Source organism: Lepidothrix coronata, unplaced genomic scaffold (assembly GCF_001604755.1).
Source record: "Lepidothrix coronata isolate B3197 unplaced genomic scaffold, Lepidothrix_coronata-1.0 Scaffold20, whole genome shotgun sequence".
Taxonomy (NCBI): Eukaryota; Metazoa; Chordata; class Aves; order Passeriformes; family Pipridae; genus Lepidothrix; species Lepidothrix coronata.
In genome coordinates, this window is record NW_016690200.1 from 7,288,932 (window position 1) to 7,314,064 (window position 25,133).

The following is a 25,133-nucleotide window of genomic DNA, read 5'->3' on the forward strand; positions in this document are numbered from 1 at the left end:
GGAACAGAGATCTGCTCTGATCCTACAGCTCCCCGTCAGGATCCCAGACAAACTGATGGAGATGGACCCAATCAAGCCCTCACCTTGGGAAGCACAGGATGATTTCAAGCCAGGCTCGGCCAGTCCACGGCCTTGGGTCTGCATTTCAGGGCTAAAAATATCTTCCCATCTTTGCAAGCACCAAGTCAGCTGCATGCAGGCAGGGAGGGACATCCAAGTGGAAAAACCACATCCTTCCTCACGTGACATGTCACATTTGGCCTGGAGAATTTGCTTTTCTCTGGGGAGTCAAGTCTTCAGCTGGAGTCAGTTCTTGAGATAAAAATAGGTCAGACCTTGTTTCCCCTCAGGGTTCTGGGTTCTGGTTTGTTGTGGGGTTTTTTTCCCTCTTTGTGCTGGAAAAACCCTCCATGGTGTCTCAGGAAGCTGAATCTGAGATTTCCCTGCATTTATTGCAAGATGAGCATCCACCTGCACACTTACTTACCTGTGGCTCCCACCTTACCTGGGCTCCTTGTCTCCAGAGTTGTATATTTGGGATGGAGAGGCCGGAATTTGCTCTGCTGGCTGCAATCCATATCCAGCAAGCCCCTAAATTTCCAGGGAAACATCCACAGCCAGGGCACCCACTGGAGCTTCACTGTTTTCAGTGGGATGCTGAGTATTCCCAGTCTCCTCCGTGGAATGTCAGCGTTGGCAAACATGGATTTGATGGTTGCTAAGCTACGTGGAGCTGATGGGTGAACACAGGGCTGGGCAAGCTCAGGTCTCTAATCCATGGGGTGAGGGAAGGGGGGATGTCTGGGAAAAGGGAGCCACAGGATTCGCTGTTCCCAGCACAATCAAGGCTGCCAATGCCTGCTGGGGCTTAAATTCCAGGGATACCCCAGGGGTGGGTGGCATGAGAAAGAGCACAAGGATGCTTGAAGATGTGTCTTTTAAGACCATGAAGGCTTTAAAAGAGCTTAGCCCCTTGCTGTAAAAATAAAATCAAATGCTGCTGTGCAACTCCCAACCCCTCTAAAGCTTCAAACACATCCCTCGAAATTAAATAAAAATAAAAAAAAGGGGGAGAGATTTTACTCTGGAAAACCCCTCAACCATCAAAGTATTCAAAAAAAAAAAAAAAAAGCCTAACGAACAACAATGTTTCAAGTAAAGCAAATAAAAACCACTCCCTGAAGAGAGGCAATGAGCAACAGAGCCAAGCTGGGACCCTTCCCTTCCCACCCTCACCGGTGTCTTCCCAAAGGTCTTGGAGCCCGTGGATGTCAGGGCAGGTCCCTGAGTGATTTTCCTGCAGGTTTGGTGAAGTGGGGGCTTTTTCTTGACTTTTTCATTTCCCACCACTGCTACTTAATGAATAAAACCTAACCAATAGTCATAACAAAGCCTCCCAGGTGGTAGGAGGGGAAGAGACGCCTCAAAATTGTCATTATAGTGGGAGGATTGATCCTCCCTCCGGTAACTCAGCTCTGGGAGACCTGAGCTCATCAATGTGACCTTTTGTTTAGCTCTGACTGGTTATGGCCTTGCTGGGGTGGACATCTGTCCCCTCAGGTCACATCTTCCACCCTGAGACACATCCCAGGCATCAGAGCACAAGCCAAGGCAGACCAAGATGTTCCAGCTGCAGCCTGAGAAGGTCCCCCAACACCCCAGTGCCCTCTGTAACTCGTTTTCCTGGGAATTGGTGGTGTTAATGCCACACAAAGCCACTCCATCTCTTGGTAGGTGCTTCAATACCAGGGCCTGGACTGGCTTGTGACCAGGGAAGAGATGTCCCACCAGCCTGACTGGGGAAGGTTTATTTAGTGCCTCCAAACAGAGGATTTTTGAGGGGTATTTCTCATCAGAGACAGTTTTCATGTTACAGGGTTTTCCAGCAAGTGTTTTCTGTCTCCAGAGCAACAGTGCTGTGTGAGCACAGAGCACAGAGAGCCTCGGTGCATCTCTGTGGGGGAAGGAGAACCAGCTTCCCTGGATAACTGGGCTCCTGGCCCTTCTGCCATGGCCACCAACACTGGGACCAATTAGTGCCTCTGTACAAACCACTCCTGGCTGGATCCAGAGTGAACAACACCAGCAAGAGCTCTGCAGGCTTTTGTACAGAGGGAAATGATGGTGTTTGAATAGCAATTACTGTGTTTGACAAGGATTTGTGCTGGGGGGGGGGGAGAGATGTCCAAGCACGTGCACACACACACTCCAGCGGGGCTGCAGCAAGGTCTGCTCTCACTCCTGCAACTCCCTGACAGGAGGGGGGACCCAGGGGGGTCGGGATCTGCTCCCAGGGAACAAGGGACAGGAGGAGAGGGAACGGCCTCAAGCTGTGCCAGGGGAGGTCGAGATTGGATATTGGGAAAAAACTGCCCAGGGCAGGGTGGAGTCCCCATCCCTGGAAGGGTTTTAAATCCTTGTGGATGTGGCACTTGGAGACATGGGTCAGTGGTGGCCTTGGCACTGCTGTGTTGGCAGTTGGCCTCTATGATCTTACGGGTCTTTTTCAACCCAAACAATTCCATGATTCTCTGACCATCGTCCTTAGGTGGGGCTGAGTCTCCTGCTCCTGCCAGACTTCTCTGGGACAGAAAAAAAATCCAGTGAGCACCAAGAGCTCCAGATTCTTCCTGTCCAGCTTCCTGGTGAGGAAGGAAAAAATAAAACTGGTCTCGTGGGGAAGCAGACTGCTGTATTCATCAGAGACCTGGTGTCAGCAAGAAAGCTGAGGAAGGGTTTGGTGGCCCAAACAAGTTCCCAACCCAGTAAGTGGTGCTTCCAGGAGGTTGTTAGAGGCACCTTAAGCACAAACACTGGTGCTCACCCTGCTTCTGTTCCGTGTTTAATGGAGATGGGGATAAACAGGGATCACAAGCTGCAGTAACACAGAGAACTTAAGAGGGAAGAGATAAATAGATAAATCTCTCCGTGCTCTGGAGCAAAGGACTCATCCGGAGATGTGTTGCATCATCCACACACTCAAGGGATCTCATCCACCCCCTTCCATGTGAGACCAGCCCTCCTGGCCCCCCAGATGATGAGCTGTGCTCAGCAGCTGGCCTCAGTGAGCAGAGGGTTGGTTTTATTGTCCGTAATGTCATTTTTTGTCCCTTTTTTTTTTTCATGAGCCTGTGGTGAAGTGTTCCCGGCAGCAGCTCCAGACCCAGCGCTGCCTGGCAGAGCCCTGGCCACGATTCCTCCAAGGAGCAGCCAAGTCCAAATGAAGACAAAGCACTGGGAGGCTGTGATGGACGACGGGCAGAGCTGCCCTGTCTGAGCCGCTCATACAACACCCAAACGAAGACACAAATCAATGCAAAGTGTTTGAACTCCAGAAAGAAAGGGAAAATCAGCACATCCATCACACTCAGACACACGTCCACTCCAGCCCAAATGTTGGCAGAGTTTCTTAGCGCTGGCAGCAGCTGGATTAACACAAACTGGGATGTACAAGCACGGGACACGAGGTCCCTCTTCCTTCCCCAAGAGGCAAATGGATCCCTGTCGCCTTCAGCACTGCCACTGGATTCAAATGTTTTTCCAATGCACCTTCAAAGACAGGAATGAGCCCCACTTTAAGGAAGGGACACTGAGGGGATAAGTCCTACCCCACGGCTTAGCTTTGGAGAGGAAGACCAAGTTGGGGTTAGGAAAGATAATGGGAAGGAATTCCTGGCTGGCAGGGTGGGGAGAGGCTGGCACAGGTCGCCCAGAGAAGCTGTGGCTGCCTCTGGATCCCTGGAAGCGTCCAAGGCCAGGTTGGAGCAACCTGGGATAATGGAAGGTGTCCCTGCCCATGGCAGGGGGTGGAACTGGATGATCTTTAAGGTCCCTTCCAACCCAAACCATTCTGTGATTCTATCCATGGAGTTAGACGGGGATAAGAAGCCAGAGCACAACCATATATCCTTTTTTCTAGCTCTGATGGAGTATGGAGGAGCCTTTCAGGGGCCTTCTGTCCATCTTTCCATGTCACCACTCTATTAGGGAGGTGACTGCACTGCAGTCCATGTGTGACTATTAAGGCAGCAGCCTTGAGTTTATTAAGCTTGGTTTAACATCGATTCTTTTCTGAGTTGCTCTGCTCAGTGATAAGCAGTGCTTGGGGTGGGTTCTGGGCATACAAATTAAGCATCAGCTGGATTCCAAAGAGGTTGGTTGTTCAGTTTTACCTGATATCAGGCACTTTTGCAGTACCAGAGGAGGTAGTTTTCTTCTCCCCAGCCTAGATGTCTGAAACACGAGGGTTTTCTACAGCCAGCTTGTTCTCCCAGGCTTAGCCATCCTCTTCTTCCTGTAAATCCCAAATAATCCATCCTAAGAAACAACTGCTGCACCAGTTTATTAAGCTTATTAAGACCATGGCTATCAGACAGCTCTAGGCATTTCAAAGAGCCTGAGTACCAGGAATACATCTATAAAAATCAAATTTAATGAGGAGGTACTAAGTGGTGCAAAGCATCTCCCCACGCACTGATGGCTGAGTCCTCTAGTGACACTTTCTCACCTTGAGGATGTCATTTGACTTCTTGCAGAGCCCTTGTTTCTGGCTGTCTGCAGACCCCTGGGGGTACAGTAAACTTGCTCATACTTTGCCATGGTTGCAACTTGACTTTGCAACCGGAATAATGCAGAAGTGCACATTTGGATTTATCAGAGAATCATGGAATGGTTTGGGTTGGAAGGGATCTTAAAGCGCATCCAGTTCCACCCCCTGCCATGGGCAGGGACACCTTCCACTATCCCAGGTTGCTCCAACCTGGCCTTGGACGCTTCCAGGGATCCAGGGACAGCCACAGCTTCTCTGGGCAACCTGTGTCAGGGCCTCCCCACCCTCCCAGCCAGGAATTCCTTCCCAACATCCCATCTCACCCTGCCCCCTTTAACCAGATTTGGATACTGGAGAGAAGGGCACCAGGACCAGCCTCCAGCTGCCAGTTCAGCTGTTTTGAACCTTGGCCAGAAACACTAATGCAGAGATCACTGAAATCAGTAAGAAACAGTCCCCTGAGCATTCCTGAGGCTCACCAGGGTCACACAAGGAGACCGGGAGGATTTATGGCCAGATTTATGGCCACAAACTCATTTCTAATCCTGCATCACTTTCAGGTCGTTGCCCAAAAGCTCATGAGGCACGGAGAGGCTGGAGCAGGAGCCCTCCAAATTCCTGGGAGAACCAGCAAAGGGGAAAACTTGCAGGCAGCCACCTGGATGCTCCAGTGTTCCATGGAAGGACCAGGAGACACACTATGGGGAGCACTGGCTCCTTGTTGCCCCCCTAATATCCCTCCTGCAGAAGGGATAAATCACTCCCTTTGCCTAAAAATGGGCTGCATCCCTTCAGGACTTCTCCAAGCCCATGTCCTGATGGGAGGCCACCCCTCTGTGCTGACACCACTTCAAGCTCTTCCCCTTTGAGTCTGATCCACAGCGAGACCCAGGGGGTGAGCACAGGATTTTTTAGCTAACGCTGATCTCTTTGGAAAATGGACTCAGGAAGGACACTGGTAGGACTGTAAACTCTTGGATATAGGGAGCATGTTTTGTGCCAGCCCCTGTGGTGCCAACCACAAAAAGCGTGACCAGAGACGCTCCAGTGACCACAAATACTTCCCCTTTAATGGGCGAAATGAGAGTTTGTGCAGCGGCCAAACATCTGCCAGGAAGGGGTGAGGTGGAGTTCAATGCTCCCCCAGGGTGGGAAAGGACCTTCTGGACCTGTCTGGAAGCACACAGGGACTTCATCCAAACCATCCAAACTTCTCAGTGAAATCTCCTTCTGAAACCTCTCCTTTGCCAGCTTCCTGGGCCGAGGGGTCTCCTTCCCCCACAGCAAATGCACCCATGCCCCAAGTATCATAAATGAATCCCCAATAGCTCTGGATGCAAAGAAAAGGGGGGATTGTTATTCCACTGGACTGTTTGAAATTGCAGTAAGCACTGGAATCTGTAAAATGGTGCTGTGATTCCATGTCATTCCCACACAAACATGCACCCAAAGCAGTGTCTCTCCCCACCACGCCCAGGTTCACCTGCTAAATATTCCCTTTTTACCAACACAAAGCCAATAAGGAAGGAGGGGGAAAAAAAAGTGCTGCCTCAAAGCTCTCCCTGAGCACCCCAGGCTGCCCATCCCACCTAAAAATGAGTCCTGATCCCCTGCTCACTATAACCTCAGCCTTCCTTTGCTCTGCATCTTCATTATAGGAGATCCCAATATCAAGGTTTTTATCTGTATCTTAAATCTTAAAGAATATTTTTTTCGGCCCTCTGGACCACTTGGAAAATGACTGGAATAAATATCTGCCTTTTTTAAGAGGAGCACACGGGAGGACTCACCGCTGGGGAGAGGGCAGCAGCTGTGAACAGATGTGTCCTCAGGTCAATCCCAACCCTATTGTCCCGTTCCCCACGGCCCTGACAGGAGCAGACACTCACAGCTACATCTATTACAGCCAACTAGACAAGGTCAGGGCCCGGGATCAAACTCCAGCACACAATTACACATCCTTTTAAGCTACTGCCAGGCTCCCTGTCCCAGCCTCAGGCCACCCTGAGCAGCCTCACAGCCACTGGAAAGACCTCGGAGGTCTCACATGGGCCAAAGGACTCTATAGCATCACAGAATATTTTGGAAGGGATTTTAAAGATCATCTCTTTGTAGCCCCCTGCCATGGGCAGGGACACCTTCCACCAGACCAGGCTGCTCCAAGCCCTGTCCAGCCTGGCCTTCCCAGGGTACAAACTGGGTTTGGTCACCCTGTTTTGGAGGACGAGAAAACTCGATTGTGGGGACACGACCACGCTGTGCTGGGTCTCAGGGCTGGTGGGTGACCTCTGCCCACGTTATTTATGACAGTGACATGGCCACTGGGCTCTTCTGCAACCTCTCCTTTGAAAATGCCACCTCATTGTAGAGTCTTCCTCACACCAGGGCTTCGCTGAGGGTGGCAGAGAGGGCTGAAGGAGGAATGTTGCCTCCTGTATGGAAAGCAGACCCCCAGGCTGGGCACCACAAGCTCCAACAGGTGAGAACAGCGTGGCCCCTTTAGTGCCATCCCACCAGGAGATCAGCTGGTGGCTGCACAGCTCCTGGCTGAGGGAAAAGCCTTGCTCAGGACCCTCAAGACAGTTTGGCAGGAGCAATAACAAATCCCCTTCACCTCTACCCCTGCACACACCAAACTTCAGTGCCTGATGTGTTTTTACATCCCATTTACAGTCTCTTTGCAGTGCTGGGAAGAAGGAGGAGGACCCTTCCCACTTTTGGGGAGGACAACAGTCTGGGAGCCCACACAGCTGGATTTGGGATCTGTGGGGAGACTGGGGGGGATATTCCAGCTCTGACACCTCCTCCTGCCATCCAAGCTGGTCAGACTTGGGGAAAAGAGTGTGCTGAGAGATTTTCAGTGTGCTTGCTGTCTGTCACCATGGAAACCCCTTCCCCAGCATCCCAGGGATGCTCTTGTTATGGGGTGGCCACAGAGCCCTGGGAGAGGACCGGGGAAGGGTTATGGGGCAGAAAAAAGAGAAGAGACGTGTCCGTGAATCCTCAGAGCTCTGTGAGTAGGGCAGGATCAGTCTGCACGTCTCAGCCCTGGGGAATGGCAAAGCTGATCCCTGCCTTAGCCCTGGCACTAAGTGGAAAGGTTGGGAATCCTCTGAGGAGCCTGTAAAAGTCCCTTCTTCCCAGCCCAAGCTCCAGCCAACACTGTCTCAGGCACAGAAAACCACCCAAACCCCGAAGTTTGCTCAGAAGGAGCAGCACAAATCCCTTCCTGCCTCATAGGAAGATGATGAAGGGAGGATGGATGAGACACCCAGATTCCATGATCCCAGCCTCCCTCTCCTCCACCACCTCAACCAGCTGGTCCAAGTCTTTCCAAGACCAGGTCTGCAGGGAAGGAGTTTTGGGGCTGGAGAAATGTTTGCAAGAGGCAAAACCCACCTTGAACCATACACGTGCTTTAAGGTTGGCGGTTGTCCTCAAGGCAAACTGAGCTCAGGTTTGATTTGGATGCAGATTTTGTAGGTGTTTGTCAGTGTTTTCAACGTGTTTCAGGTTTCTTGTTTGTTTTGTGCCCACAGTGTTTATTGTGTGTTCCCTGCCTGTGTTTTACCAAACGGCAAGAAACATGTAAACAGCAAATGATCAAAGCAATAGATCTTTTCCATGTAAAAGCAGGCAAGCCAGATGGAGTTAATTAATGAAGATGTTTAGCAAGACTAGGGTTTAGCTCAAATGCAAACAGGTTGTTCCCAGAAGCATCAATCTAATCCAATAAACAACTTGTGGGGGCGTAAGAAACTGCTGCTTTGTTCCTTCCTTCCCATTACAAAGAGCTGAGCGAAACTTTTGTTGCCACCTGCTTAATCCTGGTGAGAGGTTTTTTGAATTAACAGCACCGAAAAGGTAATTCCTTGCTCGTGCTGGAAACATCCTCAGCCTGCAGGTCTTGATCCTGTTGCTTCAGGCAGAAGAGTAGCCGAGTATCCGAAAGCAAATCCCATCTTCAGCCTCTTTTCCCAGCCTGCCAACAAGGGAGTTAATTATGGGCAACAGTAACGATGTGGACATGGCTGTGCAACTGCATCCAGCCAAGAGCCCTCTTCTCTAGCAGATGATAATTCAGGATGTTATGTCAGGTTTTATTTTTATTCCACAAGATATTAGCAGGCATAAACCCTTACGACGTCCCGGGTGACATCCCGTTCAATCACTGCTCTGTGATCCACCCCATAACTCAGATTTAAGGGCCAGCTTTATGCCACAGGTTATTGATCCATTATCTGGCTCGGGCTGCAGCAGGATGGGATGCCAATCCCCTGCTTGGACAGCAAGAAAAGAGGAGCTGGCAGCGTCCTCTGGGACAGCAGGGATGTATGGAGTTCCTGGGGGCTGCAGGGACAGGGTTCCAACGCTGTCAGGAGCAGGGAGAAGAATGAGGTGCCTCAGCAGAGTGAGGACATGGCTCTGTGTGCATTCCAGTCAACCAGCTGCATAATGGGACACTGGGGGCAAAACAGCAATTCAGGTCTTATTCACAGAATCCCAGGATGGTTGGGGTTGGAAGGGACCTTAAAGCCCATCCAGTTCCAATCCCAACACCTTCCCCTATCCCAGGTTGCTCCAAGTCCCATCCAACCTGGCCTCGGACACTTCCAGGGATGGGAAATCCACAACCTCTTTGGGACAGCCTGTGCCAGGGCCTCACCACCCCATGAGTAAAGAATCATTAAAGGGGTCAAACTTGTCATTTCTGAAACGAAAAGAGGAGGATGGCTCCACCTCTCTCCAGGGCAGGTCGCTGTGCTCAGGAGTCTCTGCCAGGCTGTGCCTGTCCCAGCAACTGTGGATCAGAGGATATTCCTATGGGGAAGTTGTGGATTCAGTCCCTGGGATGCTCACAGAGGTGGCTACAGCGCCAATTGCCATGTTTGGCAGCAGGAGAAGGGATCAGGATCTCACAACTCCTGTTGGTGAGGAGCCCCAGGCCAGCTCCTGTGGCCATGAGACCCTTCAGCCCTCAAGGCTTTTACCTCCCCTTCTTTCCCTTGTCACAGAGAACACCAAGATTTTTGGAGCCTGCCTGTTGCATGGGGTGGAGAAATGGGACCTGGGTTTAGCAAAGCCTGGGTGACTAAACACAGGTAGCACTGCACAAAAAAAGGTCTGGAAAGCTCCCACATGTGGCATCTTCTCCTGCCCTTTTCGCCTTGACAGACCAGCTTCTCCTGGCCCTTGTGAGAGGATCCCCTTTGGAGATGGCAGTACAAGGCTGCCACTGCAAAACTGACCCAAACTCACCAAATTCACCCTTCCCCCCGCCTCTTTTTCCACCAAAAACTGTGAGTGAGGTGAAGATGAGCGAGGCCATCATCCAGCCACTGGCCATTCCTGCTCCAACATCCCACAGCTGGAGACTTTCCTGCTTTGGGACTCACTGAGCCTGGCCCTTGTGCAGCTGCTAACGTGGCAGAGGACTCAGAGGACTTCTTTATCCATGAGAAATGCTCTTATGTGGTGTTTGTCCTTGCAACACTTCTTGCAAACCCGTTTGTTTTGAGGAAAAGCTGCTCAACAACCCCAAGGTGTCGTCATCTCTCAGCTGCTGCAGTCACACTGGGCCCTTGAGAGATGGCAGAGACACAGGAAAACATCAGGATAACTTTATTTTGTGGTTGTACCACCCCCTCTTATCACCTACAGCTGGGAGCTCTTGAGTCAAAGCTGCTTCTTCCTCCAACTCCCCCTCCATCCCTTCAAACACACACTTTGAAGGGGTTTAAATGCTCCTCATCCAGCCAGTGAGTCACTTATCTCCATGTGCCTCCAGATCCTGAGCTCAGGGGGAAAAAAACAGGTAAGGATGCAAAGAAACAGATTTCAGACTTTCTCTGCATGAAAACAAAGAAATGTGCCTTTTCCCTGGTTTGGTTTTCCAAATGCCACATCCCTTGGAGGTGTTCAAGGCCAGGCTGGACAGGGCTTGGAGCAGCCTGATCTAGTGGAAGGTGTTCCATGGCAGGGGATGGGAATGAGGTGACCTTGAAAGTGCCTTCCAACCCAAACCATTCTGTCATTCCATGAATTTTCAGACATGAAGTTTCAGACCCCAAACAGCCCGGGATTTGCCCGATTTCCTCACACCACGGCTAAGAAAGGTCAGACTTGTTTTTATAACCACTGATCTCCTCCCCAGCTTCCTCAGGCTGCAGCCAGCCTCCAGCCAAAGGGATCAATAATCAATAACCAATTTAAAAATCATCATCAAGGACTGAAAGGTTTGGCATTCACACCCCCTCAGGTGGCTGTAACCACAGCAAGTCAACGTGGAACTGCAGTGGGTCCCAGCTGAAGGCACATCCCCGGGGCCTGAAATGGCCTTTATGATGTATTTATATTGATGAGGATTTATATCAAGCACCAGCAATCCTTTGTGTTTCCTTCTTTAGCATTCTACTCTCAGTTGGCCTCTCTCCCAGCCTGTTCCAATGGGATATTTCCCAGACATGGGGACAAAGCCACTGTCAGTCCTGTTTCTGTCTGTCCTTGCCGAGGATGGGCATCCAAAAGCACAGAGCAGGTCTGGTTAAGAGAGGCATGAGCTCAGGGTCTGGGCTGGAAATCTCTCTGCTCCCACTTCCTAAGCTGAGGACCATGGTCCCTGTTGGGAGTGGGACCCAGAAGGGCTCTAATGGCCTTTTTGGCTCTGAAACAGCCATTATTATGGCCTTGGTAAAACAACACACTGATCAGAAAGGGGGCAGGGGGCAGGGAGAGCACAAGGATCCAGCTCTGGTTTCCCAGCTTTGCTCCATCCCGTGGTGAGGGTCATTTCCTTGCACCTCCAGCATCTCCCTGTAAAGCTCAGGTGGAGGAAACTACTGAAAACAGCCACCAGTGACAAAGGGATTTGAGACAGGTCTTAACACAGTGCAGGGTTAGCCAGACATCACACCCAGACCCAAACTGGGGCAGAAGTGGTCACAGGGGTGACCCCTTGCTTGGTACAGGGAGCTCAGGCCCTTTAATTTCCAGCCACACTCCAAATCCCAGCAGCAAAATTCCACCTGCAAGGTCTTTGCCCTTTTCCAAACTTCTTCTCCTCCCCCACCCAGCTCTGGTCTATCACAGCAAAACTCCAAGGTGGCCATAAATTGCATCAGGAATTGGTCTGATCCCCATCCACAAGGTAATGGAACATCAAAATCCCACTGATTTCGGTGGCACAGGGGTAGCCAAAGCATTTCAGAGGAGCTGGGTCCGGCTGGTCAGGATCTCTGGTCCCGGAAGAAGGGGATGATGGTGCTGCCTTTGGGCTTTGGGGTCTGGAAGGTTTAGCTCCAGGATGGAAAATGACCTTCACTTTGATAACCCACAGCAGGAAGAGCCAAGAGAAAAGAGGCTGAGCAGGAATGTTAAAAAAAAAAAAGTAAATTATATAAAAATTATAAAATTACCTTCTGGGACAGCCAATACTCTGCTGGGAGTGGGTCTGCTGCCCAACACCCCATTCTGTGAACAGGATGATAACCCCATTCTTTCAGGAATGTCCCAGCATGGGACAACTTACTTGGAATGCAGCTGAGATCCCTTCTGTCCCTCTCAGGATGTGTTACTGCTCCTCCTGAAAGAGTTTTGGCCATTGGGGGGGGATTCCCTTCCCCTCAGCTCCCTGCAGGAGAGAAGATCATCCAGGCTCCCTCCAAGAGCAGTGGGAAGGGGAGGACACTCAGTTCAGATGGATCCAACAGGTGGGCTGAGGCATCCTCGGGATAAAACACCCTCTTTTACCAGCAAGAGAAAGAAAGACAAACTTCCCCCGGGGACACAATTTTAGGACACTCCCCCTGTTCACATCTTCCCACGCAGGCACCATCTGTGGCAAATCAGCCTCTGCAAACACCTTAAAGAGTGTCAGGAACCTTTGTGCAAACTGGAGGGTCCTGGGCAGGCAGGACACAGGGTTGGGAGAGCCCTTGGACAGGGCAGAGACCAGCAGAGCTTGTAATTAAGTATTTGGCTAATGAGCCTCAATCCCCCTGAGCATGTCAGAGTTGTCCCTGAGCAGAGGCCCTGAAGGCAGAGCTCAAAAATGGTATTTTCCCAGAAGGTTGGGGAAAGAAAAAACTCTTTTTTCCTCAAAACCCACTAACACTGAGGCCACTTGGTCCTCCTTGCAGCACCACAGACCCTCTGGATGAGGGACATTTTAGCATCCCGGGGGGGGGGCATGGAGGGGCTGGGCTGCAGGTCCCCCACACCACCACACTCCTGCTGCTTTTCCTGAGGGCTGGAGCACGGAAGAGAATTTTGATTTTGTTCCTTTCCCCTCCACCGAGTCCCCCAGCAAAGAGAAGGGCGTGAAATGAAAGCAGGTTAGGGAGAATTTCGCCTGCAATATTTCATGCTGCCCCTACTCCCCTCTTTCCTACCGAGGATTCCCAGCCTGAATATTGAGTACCCCGAGCTCCAAAACACCCCGGGAGGTGATGGATTGCTGCTGAATGCAGGCTGAAGTTTTAAGCCAACAATTACTTTTCTCTGAAGGCTTTTTTTCCCCCCCACCACCAGAAAGTGGGGGAACAAAACACCTCGGGATTGTTTTTATGAACAAGGCTGTCTCCTGCCCAGTAACAGGAATCTTTAAGGGATGCTGGGTTATGAATAGCTCTCATTACTGGGGGGAAAAAAGGCCCAGTGCCATGGTGGTATTTCTTTCTTTTTGGTGCATGATCCTACTGTATGTGGAGGGGATTAATCACCACTTTTAAGGAGGATCAGAGCTGAAATTATTAACTCGGAGCAGAAAATGAAGGAGCCCACTTAGAGCCTGCCTTGGATCCAGAGCCTTCTCCTTCCCCCTCCTCTCCTGCAGTGAGGAGGAAATGAGCCTCCCCAGGGACAGCTGAGATGGACCTGGGCAGGATGAATGTTTGTAATCCTGGAAATCAGAGTAACTTCTGTCTGGGGGAAGGGATTGCTTAAAAGCCAGAGGATGAAATCCGGGACAAGGGCATGGACGGGCTGAACCTCCAGGGCAGAACATCAGTTTGGTGCTTCTGCTGCTTGCTTTTAATTTGTTGGATGGCAAAGTGTGCCCCCAAAAATGAAATAATAATTCAGAAAAGGGCAAAAAAATCCTAATCCAACAACATGTAACACAATTAATAAAAGGTGGGCTCTGTTTAAGTGACATGAACTTCCCACAGGCAACCTTTGGCTCTCTTTGGAGACCCTTTTGTTGCCCTCAGCATCTTGTAGCCTTGAGTAGGCTACAGGCTGAGATCCAAGGAAACAGAGCAAGTGGCACATGAGTCAGAGGACATCGGGGACAGCGATGACAACAGATATTTTGGTATTTTTAAATCAGCCTGGGGAAAGTGGTTATTTGGGCACTGCTGTTCCACACCTGCCGAGCTCCAGGGCAGAGCTGCTGAAGCACTTCAGCTTCCCAAGGAGCCACGGGTGTCCCAGGGAGGAGGCAGCGACCCTGTGCCTCCAGGACAGATCCAACACAACCCTTTGCTTCGGCTCATCCAAAGGAAAACTCAAAAATAGAAGGAAAGACGCCCTCTCCACACACACACTCCATGGGTACATCAAACATTCTGTGCCCACACTTCTCTCCTCCAACACCCACAGGGCATTTTCCAGCCTAACCCGGTTATTTCCATCAGGCTGGGGAAATGGAGGCATGAAAAAGCTGAATGAGAGGCACAGAAATGCTCAAAATAGAACCCCCACACCCTGATCACAGAATTATTATTATTTATTATTATTATTTAGGTTGGAAAAGACCTCTGAGATCACAGAGCCCACCCTGTGCCCCATCCCCCCCTTGTCCCCCAGCCCAGAGCACTGAGTGCCACAGCCAGGCCTTCCTTGGACACCTCCAAGGGGTGGGGACTCCAAGCCTCCCTGGGCAACCTCTGCCAAGGCCTGACCACCCTTTCCAGGAAGAAACTCTTCCTGATGTCCAACCCAAATGCCTTGGTGACCCCCATGGAGCACTTGGCAACCCTTGTGTGGACCAAAAATAATCACAGAATATCCCGAGTGGGGAGGGACCCACAAGGACCATCCAGTCCAACTCCTGGCCCTGCAGAGACACCCCAACAATCCCACCCTGTCCTGAGAGTGTTGTCCAAACGCTCCTTGAGCTCTGGCAGCCTTGGTGCTGTGCCCACTGCCCTGGGGAGCCTGTTCAGTGCCCAACCACCCTCTGGGGGAAGAACCTTTTCCTAAAATCCAACCTAACCCTGCCCTGACACAACTCCAGGCCATTCCCTAATGCTCTGGTTGGTTCAGCTGAGGAAACAAGGGGGGTGAGAGAACCTTCTGGACCCCTTTTCTCGAGCCCCACTACCCAGAGCATCCCCAAAGCGTGTGGATGTGGCACTCGAGGACAGGGTTTAGCGGCGAACACGGTGGTGCTGCTGGGTTGGATCTGATGCTCTTTAAGATCTTTTCCAGCCTTAACGATTCTATGCTCTCTCCTCCTGACCTGTAGGAACCTCAGACCTCCCCTGAGACCCACGGGGACCTCAGACCTCGCTGGACAGCAGAAGGAGAGGACACGAAAGCTCCAGAAAAGGCTGACCCCGGGCGGAGGGAGGTGCAACCCCACCCAAAGCAGAGGCTCCCCGGGGAGCCCTGAGTCACCGGGGCTGCTGCGCTCGGGTTTAACACGCTCCGGCTCCTTGGTAACAGCAGCAATCAACACTCCAAAACCCCCAAAGGTGCCACGACGACGCCGGATTAAAAAGCTTCCGTTTAAAGGAAAAAAAAATCCCCCCCAGGCGGGCGGGAAGCGCCGGTGAGTCACGGCTAAGGATGCGCTCTCCCTAAGGATGCGCTCTCCATTCAGGGAACACACACGGGGCACCGAGGGAATGGTTGTGCCACGCTCTCGGCTCGATGGGCACATCCCAGAACACGCACGGCTTCCCGGAATCACCCACTCCAGAGAGCCCGGAGCGGATTCCCGAGCAGCTCCTGTGTTCCTGGAGGCTGTTGAATATTCCTTGCTCCCCCCGGGAAGTTTTCCCCCAAACCTGCAAGAAGAAAGAGCACAGGCAGGTGTTTATCACAGCATCCCCTCGCCGCTCCCGGGATAAAGGAACAGGGAGATCTCCCTCCTGTTTGGTGCTAAAAAAAAAAAAAGAGATTTTTCCTCCTAAATCAGTGGGTACCATCGACCTGCTCCGGCCCCATCCGTGTGTCCCGTGCTCTGCACTTCTCCAGCACTTCACATCACTCCTTAAAAACAGCAACAGGATCAGCTTCCACGGTGTAAAACCACAAATACACTCGTGCTCTGCTCCTTTTCTGTGCTCCTACAACTGCAGCTGGATCCTGGTCACGGGTTTCTCCCTGCAAAGGTAATTTTTTTCAGGCAAAAGCAGAGGTTTTCATTTGTCCACCTGATCCCAGGAGCGGGACTTTAAGCAAAAAGAAAGATATCAGGAGCCCTTTCCCTGCCCATGAGCACCCAGTGGCCACCAGCCAGACCTCCCTCACCTCTGCAAACACCTTTACAGGACACCAGCTCTGCTGTTTAAAGGCAGCCACGGTGGGATATGGATTTCTTGTTTGCTTGCTTTTTAAGAAGAGTCAGATTAGAAGACATTCAAGCTGACTTTGACCTTTTCAAAACAGCCCAAGTGTTAATAATATTAAAACTGAGAGGGGGAAAAAAAAATCCCTCACTACCTGACATAACAAACAGAAGAAAGATACACTCAGTTCTCATGTCTGGCAAAAATGGTTCCTGTCTATTAATGGATCTTCAGCACATCATGTCCTTGCTCCCACTGTACTTCACCCACTAACCCTTTGCAGATCTAATCCCTGCACCACAATTAAATAAACGTGTGAACAACGTTGCAAGAGGAGGAGCTGGTTTAAGGAACACGAGAATTGCTTGATATCAGCTTTTATTAAATAGTGAAATGGACTCCAAGATGTGCCAAGTCCCTCCCAGCCCTGCTATTTCTATATCAGCAACAGATGAACATGGAGAAGAACCTGCTTAGCTTGCAGTTTACTTGGGAATTCGATCTGCTTCCTGCCAGCTCCAGCCTCCCAAACGAGCACTTGCAGCTTGATCTGTGCTGTCAGCCCTCACTTTGGGATCACAGGGACAGCTGCTCTGCCCCTGCCCACCCACGGGACTTGCCCAGGAAGGAGGGATGGTTTCCCTGCGTAGGGTGGTCAGAAAATATCCGTGGTTTCATGTGACACACGAGCAGAAAAAACTCACCTCCGGGTGCTGACGTGCACCCCAAGCTGGTAGAAATGGTTCTAAGGCTGGGTTGGGGCTCTGAGCAACCTGGTCTGGTGGAAGGTGTCCCTGCCCATGGCAGGGGGTTGGGACTGGATGGTCTTTAAGGTCCCTTCCCACCCAAACCATTCTCTGATTCCATGAAATGCCTCCACTGATTCCATGAAATGCCCGGGGGTGAAGGGGTGTGTGGGATCAAATCAGGAGGGGATCAAACCTCATCTCCCAAGTGGGGACACTTTAAAATGGTTACCCAAGGAGCGTCCCCACCCAAAAGGTGCCCCCAGCAGTCTTAAGGGAATATAAAATCTTTGCAATAAATACATCACCACGGGCTGATCTGCTGCCTCAGGTCCTGCCCTGACCGTGGCACAAGCACTTCTGGATGTCACCAGGTGGTGGCTCAAAAGCTTTTGGGCACAAAAGACCTCTGCCAAACGGTGTTTTCAGGGTTATTTTTCCTCCAGATCATCCCATTTTCAGCAGTGAAGGAGGCTGCTCCCCGCCCAGGAGGGGGAAGGGCTCACCTGGCAGGGGGCTGCTGCAGCAATTTGAGGTGCTCCCTCCAGCACCATGGGCTGAGCCTTCTCTTCCCAGCAGTTACTGGCTTGAGAGAGAATCGAACTAATTACCTTAGTAATTACCAAACTAATTACCTCTCTAATTACCCGGTGTCTTTGTTCACGTGGAGCCGAAATCCTTGCAGAGCAGCCCTGGCTCGGTGCCTCCTGTTCTGGGGGAACCTCAAGCAATGGCTTGAAGGCCCAGGTCCCCTTCACACCTTGGTCCTCTCAGACCACGGCCAGGGAATCTCCCTCTTCCCCGGGGAGGGCTGGATTCTGCTCCAGCTCCTCTGCTGGTGAATGCTGATCATCAAATTAAAGGTGGACTTGCCCCCAGGCCCTGTTGGACGCCTCTCCCCACGATGGGAACAGCAGCTGAGAGCAACCTGGAAGGAGAGTTGAGATGACAGACGTTCCTCTCCAACAGAGAGCTGGTGTTCACCCAGCCAAACCCAGCTGGAACATCACTGTCAACGTGCTTCACTTCTCCAACCTTATTCCCTTTTCATTTTCCAGACCTTTACTTGAATCTTGCCTCAGGCTCTCCAGGGACGGGTCTGGGAGTCACTCACTGCTCTCCTGAACTTCAGTGTGACAGCGGGTGCTGAGCCCTGGAAACAGCCCCCAGCTCCTCAGGAAGGCACTGTGTGTAAAGCAGGAACACAATTGGTGTCATTAGTGCAGGTCCTGACCTGCAGAGGGTTTCCAAGGAAGAGATGGAAGAGGCTGAACACGGAAAGGACTCTCCTGGCTGCAGGACAGAGCCCGCCTTGCACACACCCTCTCTCGCTCTCTCCTTCCACGTCCCCTCTCCTGTGTCTTCAGCCACCTTCCAAAACAGTGTCAGCCCAACACAAATTGTGCAAATTAAGGACTGACCAGGTTGCAAAATTCCCACCTGCAGCTGTTGGCCTCCAAGTGCAAAGACACCCAAATCTAAACCCTCGTCTGGTTTTATCTGGCAGCGCCCACCCCTCTATCAAGCAGGACTGACCCTGGGCAGGGGAGCTGCAGTTTGTTGTCATCTGGTGGGACAAACATCTGATGGTTTCTGGGTCTTGCAAATGAGATTTGACATGCTGGGCAAGAAACTTTGCATCCCTCCAGTCTCTCTGTCCCTGCTGCTCGGGAAGCAAGGGGGCCTCGCTCTGTGCCAGAGGGACCTGCTGTGATCAACAGCTGGTGTTGGTCTGGGATCTGTGGGTGCTCACAGAGGAGAAAGATCACAGAATCAGGAATAATTTGTGTTGGGATGACTTTTAGAGGTCATCTGGTCCAACCTCCCTGCCATGGGAAGGGATGTCTTCAGCCAGATCAGGTTGCTCCAAGCCCCAGCCAGCCAGGCCTTGAACACTTCCAGGGATGGGGCAAAGGTGCACACAAAGAAAACATTGGAAATCATCATTTTGCCTTTCCCAAACTCCACAGCTGGGAGGAAGCTCCTGAAATTGTTTGCAGAGCATATTGTCTGGAATTAATTACTTTGGGAAGGACAAAAAAAGGATAGGAAAGGATCACAGAATCACAGAATGGGTTGGGTTGGGTGGGACCTTAAAGATCATCCAGTTCCAAGCCCCTGCCATGGGCAGGGACACCTTCCACTAGAGCAGGGTGCCCAGAGCCCCACCCATCACCTCCTCAGCTTGAGAGATGACATGTAACCCCACCTGAAACCACACTTGCCTCTTTACATTCTCTCAAGAAGGGCACAGGATCTAGAAGAGGACAAAGCAGTGACCAGCTGAGCTGTAACATTCATCCCAACCCACAGCCACTTCCACTTGGAAAAGCTAATTCCAAGTGTCTGCTAAAAACTGTAATGCAGGGATAGGGTGAAAAAGCCCAAAGCCAGCTCTGCCAGGTGATGTGAAGTGTGTCAGACACACAGGACTCCTGAGGAAAGGGAGTCTGGAGTCTGAAGGAGTCTTAACGCTGCCAAACGACACGAGAGTGGCAGAGCAGTGATTATTGTGACACCACTGAAAGCTCTGTGATTTGTTCCACAGCCGCTGAGCAAAGAACAATGAAAAGCTTTGATTTAGCTGTTACAATCCTGCTTTTCCATTTAAACCCCTGGGTAACAACGCCCTTTGCTTACAGCTGATCAGAGCTCGTGAATGACCAAGGAGAACATCTGAAATTATTCCCTGCCATGGGCAGGTGCCCTCGTCTGTCATCCCTGGGGATATCAACCCCATCATCCCTTCTGAGAGCAGCATCCACCAGGCTGAGTTCAAATGCTCACTCTGGCAGTGTGCAATCTTAGAGCTGGTTATTTTTGAGGAGCTGGGAAGCCACTCCAAAGGTTTTCCATATTTAAAATCCTCGCATTTTCTTGGGGTTTTTTTTAAGATTTCGGTGCCCCTAACCAGCAACTGGGGAGGAGTAGGAAGCCAAAGACAGACAAAAGGACAAGGATGCAGGGACACAGAGGTAGAGGTGGCAAAGGCAGACAAGGTGGTGAACTGAAGCTCACTCCAGAAACATTCCCAGAACCATTGAGGTTGGAAAAGATCCCTGAGATCACAGAGCCCACCTTGTCCCCCAGCCCAGAGCACTGAGTGCCACAGCCAGGCCTTCCTTGGACACCTCCAGGGGTGGGGACTCCAAACCTCCCTGGGTAGCCCCTGCCAAGACCTGACAACCCTTTCCATGGAGAAATTCCTGCTGATGTCCAACCTGTATCTCCCCTGGCACAGCTTGAGGCCGTTTCCTCTAATCCTGTCCCTTGTTCCCTGGGAGCAGAGCCTGACCTCCCTTGGCTCCCCTCTCCTGTCAGGGACTTGTAGAGTGAACTAAGGTCCCCCTGAACCTCCTTTTCTCCAGGCTGAGCCCCCCCAGCTCCCTCAGCCTCTCCTCCTGTGACCAACTCTCCACACTCCTCCCCAGCTTCACCGCCCTTCTCTGGACACGCTCCAGAACCTCAATGTCTTCCTCGAAGTGAAGGGCCCAGAACTGCTGCTGTGATTTAAAGGCAGAAGTTGGCCACAACACGGAGAGTTTTCACATCCACACCCCGTCTGCCACCACCAGCATCCCCCCAGCTCCAGCCACACGCGCTGGAGACGCCGCCACCACCACCACAGAGGATGTTTAAAGAACACAACATCTCCAGTGAAGCCCGAAACACAGTTGGAACAAAGCAAGCAGGACTGACTGCCACTGCTCAGGGCTGTCAGGACGGGAAACCAAGAAACATTTGGCAGCAACAGAGACCTTCCTTCCCGACACTCCCAGTTCTACAGAATCATCTGGCCTGGAAAACGTCTGCTTTTTCCTCTGTGCTGCGTTCCTCTGCCAAATTCTAAGTCTGGCAAGCATGGGTCTGCCAACTTCTTGGCTCTCCATTACAGAAGAGAACATTACAGAGAAGAATTTGTGAGTTAGCTGATTTGTAAACGCTACAGCAAGTCGCTGTGTAAACATGCTGCTTGTGTCCCCATCCTTTCTCTCCAGCAGTTCACCTGGCACCTGAAGCTGAACTCCAGGATCCCCCTCTCCTACTGATACTGCAGTTGCTCCACACGTAATAAAAAGCCCAGCTTCTTTTTGTAGCATTAAAAAAAAAAAATAAAATAAAACCTTAATTAAACAGCACTCGCAGAGCATCTTGATAATTAGGAGAGTCACCGGTAATATTTTGAATGAATAATAAATGAGACCCACAAGTGCACTCGCACTTGTTCAGAAGGATGTGGTTCCAACACAGCCAATTAGAGGAGCAGAGCAGGTAAATAAATAGCAGAAGGCTCTGGCCACGTTGCTCCTTCGATGTTATTACTTTTACTGCTGTGTAAAAAGTAATTTCTAAGATTGCTTGGTACAGTGAATGTGACAGTTGTTGTCTGAACAAAAACTGGGTGCTTGCAGGAAGCTGGGTTGCAGTTTTAGGGGCTCTGTGTCCTTTCATAGAATCCCAGAACGGTTTGGATTGTAGGGACCTTAAAGCCCACTCAGTCCCACCCCCTGCCACGGGCAGGGACACCTTCCACTATCCCAGGTTGCTCCAAGTACATCCAACCCGGCCTTGGACACTTCCAGGGATGGGGAGTCCACAACCTCTCTGGGCAACAAAAGGTTGTGGTGCTGCATTCACAAGGACTTCCCAAGAAGGCAAGTGGTGGATAAATCACAACACACCATCCTGTGGGATCCCTTTTAGGTTGCTGTGATGGCAAACAGTCCCGTGCAAGCACCGCTCCCGAGACCAAGGCTGGTCCTGCATCAAAGTCTGTGCTTTAAAGCTCCAGCAACAACATCTGCTGGAAAACCACGACTGACACAGAAGAGGGAACACCATCAGCTTTCAAGAGGTGGGAAGAGAGACAGACTGCAGCCTCAATCTTGTGCATAAAATAGATTTATTGTTGGTACAGAGCGAGGCATGTCTGTCAGCTCTTGATACGAGTGAGGAGCACGACAGAACCACCTCCCGTAAATAAAGGCCATTGTCACACCTGAAGCGCTGGATCATTAACACCATTCCAGCAGAAGGCCTGGAGAGAGAGGCTTCATTAAGTTACATAATTTGTGAAATAATTTAAAGCACAATTGACAATCACACACTGCAAGGAAAGCCCCGAGTCGCTCGCAGAGAACCGCCACGTCCCGGTGCTCCAAGAGTTACAAACCCCTGTGCCCTTGCCAGCGAGACGTGTTTGAGGAGATTCCACAATGAAACAGCAGCATTTGAAGGATATTTCCCCTTTCTAATGTCAGTGAAAGGTTCTTTTCTTCTCCCTTCCTTCAATCACCAATAAGTGGGCTTTGCTAAGAGGGAACAGCATCTTCGGACGCGCGATTTCGGACGTAATAAGATCCAGGTCTTGGCTTTTCAAATGGTCACGTTGATTGAGCCCTGATGGCTCCTGCTCTTCAAATGGCTCTTCCAGTTCTTCCCTTTACTGGTGTGCCCTGCAAATGGGCTGTCATATCATTCTTGGGGCGAAAAAAAAAAAAAAAAAAGAAGCTCTTCTGCTGAAATTAGTTGATGGTCTTGTGCTTGGTTTGGACAGTGCCTTTATCCTCCTCTCCCGAGCATGCTCTGCTGCAGAAAGGGTCACAGGGGAGGGGAAGAGAGAGGGAGAAACGTTAGTTCAGTAACTCCAAGTTATTCCCTGAAGTTTGGCTACAATTCCTTCCTGGGATTTGCAATTCTTTTAAATAAAAATACAGAACAAGGAACATTGTGGGCAAACACACCCTGATGGGGACAGGTCACAGCAGAAGAACAAAGCTGTTTGAGGACTTGACGGGGCAGGGATTTTGGAGGCCTGAGGAGTGGCAGGAATGATCCCTTTCCATCCCTCCTCATGCTGTCATGGCTCTGGTGCTGTGGCTGTGAAGGAAATTAAACCATCTGACCTTACAATAAGATAAATCCCATTCCCAGCAAGTCCAGCCTGGGGGAAATGTATCCTGGATCTTGGGCTTCATTAGAGAACCACGGATCATGGAATGGTTGGAAGGGAACTAAAAGATCCTTTAGTTCCAACCCCCCTGCCATGGGCAGGGACACCTTCCACTAGACCAGGTTGCTCCAACCTGGCCTTGGACACTTCCAGGGACAGGAAACCTGGTCTGCTGGAAGGTGTCCCTGCCCATGGCAAGGGGTTGGAATAGAGGACTTGGAAAGGACCCTTCCAACCCAAACCATTCCAAGATTCCATGATCTAACAGACCAGACACAAAGACCTGCTGGAGAACATCTCTGTTCACTACAGGACTCCAAGATTGACGAAGGCAAACTTTGTTCTACCCTACCAAATCCATAAAACAAGGAAGACAGGAATTATGAATCCCCTTGTTAGAAATGGTAGGGATTTGATAATCCCTGGGGTTTGTGTCAGGAACAAGCCCAAATTTAAACCTTGAAATCTCACAGGAGACCCACAAACAGCTGATTCAAGTGTCTGAGCAACATTCTGTGGCCACACAGGGCACATCCTCTTGTGAGTCTGGACTGCACTGGCACAGTCATGGGAATTAGGGCTTGGGAAAACCAAAACTAAAGGGAATGAAAAACCACTTGTCACGTGTGTCAACCAAATTCTCATGGTATTCCTAAAAAAATAACCCTGTAAACCATTCTACTGGATCCAGCAGTGCTCCTGCAAGGGATAAGGGGTGCACTTGGACTGGATTATAGGAAAAAACATGGGAAAGTTTCATTAGTTAACAAAACCCCCAATCTCAGCTCGATGGCATCCCTGTGGAGATTCCTGTAGGACTGAGGGAGGCTCCTTTACCTGGAAGGTTCTTTTTGCACTGGTATGACAGAATTGCTGGGCTGAACATTGACTTCCCATCAGTTTAACACCGCACAAGTTAACGTAGGAAATTCCCAGGGGATCCGAGGAAAAAATGTGCTACTTTTCTTTGGTGTCCTGAGGAAAGAAATCTCAGGTATTTGTTCATCACACGCAGATTTCTGCCCAGAAAATTTCATCTTCAGACAAACGGGAGTGTTCCAGGGCTTTATCTGTATTTTTTGGGGGGGTTTAGTGTTCTTTACTGACCCTTGCCATTTAACACCACCTAACAAATTAATGTATTCAAGGCATTTTCCTTGGGTTTTTTCGTAACACCGTGGAGGGAACCTGGTCCACAATAAACCTCCTTTAATTAGGGCTGTGTTAAATGAGGGCCATGAAAAATCAAGGCCTTTTCGTGGCATTTCAGCTCACACTAATTTCATGCATTTTTCTACTTGATTGGACAGTGGTATCCATTAAAAATACTGGAGGATGAGGCTAAAATCCTGGGTTTATTCTGATTAGGGTGCATGATAAAGGATCCCTCCACCCCAAAAATTCAAATACTGGTTACAAGGCTGAAGGATAAAGTTTTTTAGCCAGGCTGTCAGGCACCAGAAGCTGTTGGTATCACTCCTTGAAGTATTTTTAAATCTCACCTGCCTGCAGAGAGACTTGTATCCCTCTGACATTCAATGGTTTTATAGGAAATTACTGCACAGATTCATTAAACCATAAACCAGTTTTGTTTTTATGTAAGAATTAGAACATCTTGTAGCCCAGAGTGGGGGAATATTAAAAAAAAAACCCGAACAAACCATAAAATGTGCATTTGAACAGCCACATTGTCCATATCAGTGGCTGGAAAACTGGGATAAGTGATTAAAATGCCCCTGGATGGTCCATATTAGTGCAGTGACTGGTCTGGGTGGAGATAATTCAGCCCTGGCAGCACAAATAAATGCCACATACAATCCTAATATCTTCCCCTTAATGGCTCCATTAGGTGAGTTTTCCTCTCCATTGCTATTATAATAAAATGCAAACATTAATAATGGAGTTTAATTCATCTCGCTGGCTTCTCATGACTTTGGGAAAAGATTTCAAGGGAAGATACAACAATGTGTCAAACTCCCCTGAATTAACAATTCCCTGGGCTTTTCTAAGAAGGGGAGAAAAGGACAGATAGAGACATGAGATTACAGACAGGATGAGAAATAAGGAGCACACAGAAGAGAAGGGGGAGATAATTATAAGCAAGATAGGGAAGAAAGAGGAGTCAATAAATTCAATTTATGAAAAGCACAGAGTGTGCTCAGCCTGAGCACAAGTGCCCAGACTCACCGCCAGGAAATCGGATTAGTAACTTATTTGGTTTTCAATATCTTGCTCTATTCCCTCTAGCAAATTTTCCTCTTCCTTTGTTTCTTGTAAGCCAGTGCCAGTTAACTTTTTCATTCCTGAACCTGCAATTTATCCCCCTCCCCTGGCTCCCAACCAAGGGAAGGTAATTTTGAAGTATTTTA

At 50.2% G+C, this 25,133-nt stretch overlaps 1 protein-coding gene and 1 long non-coding RNA gene across 6 annotated transcripts in view; both read right to left on the reverse strand.

Annotated features, from left to right (window-relative positions):
- The window catches only part of LOC108493845, a 25,324-nt gene extending 4,197 nt beyond the window's left edge, over positions 1–21,127 (reverse strand). Inside the window, exons 1-2 of the long non-coding RNA XR_001873617.1 lie at positions 21,028–21,127; positions 6,872–6,880 (exon numbers count right to left, since the gene is read on the reverse strand). This is a non-coding gene — a long non-coding RNA (uncharacterized LOC108493845). The remainder of the gene's footprint in view (positions 1–6,871; positions 6,881–21,027) is intronic.
- A 568-nt stretch (positions 21,128–21,695) lies between these two features.
- The window catches only part of CHCHD3 (coiled-coil-helix-coiled-coil-helix domain containing 3), a 150,066-nt gene continuing 146,628 nt past the window's right edge, over positions 21,696–25,133 (reverse strand). For 3 of the 5 annotated variants that reach the window (XM_017807809.1, XM_017807812.1, XM_017807811.1), the window contains one exon: positions 21,696–22,400. In XM_017807809.1, coding sequence (XP_017663298.1) covers positions 22,374–22,400 — 27 coding nt within the window. In that variant the 3' untranslated portion in view covers positions 21,696–22,373. The remainder of the gene's footprint in view (positions 22,401–25,133) is intronic. The other 2 variants (XM_017807813.1, XM_017807810.1) reach the window with 1 other exon arrangement.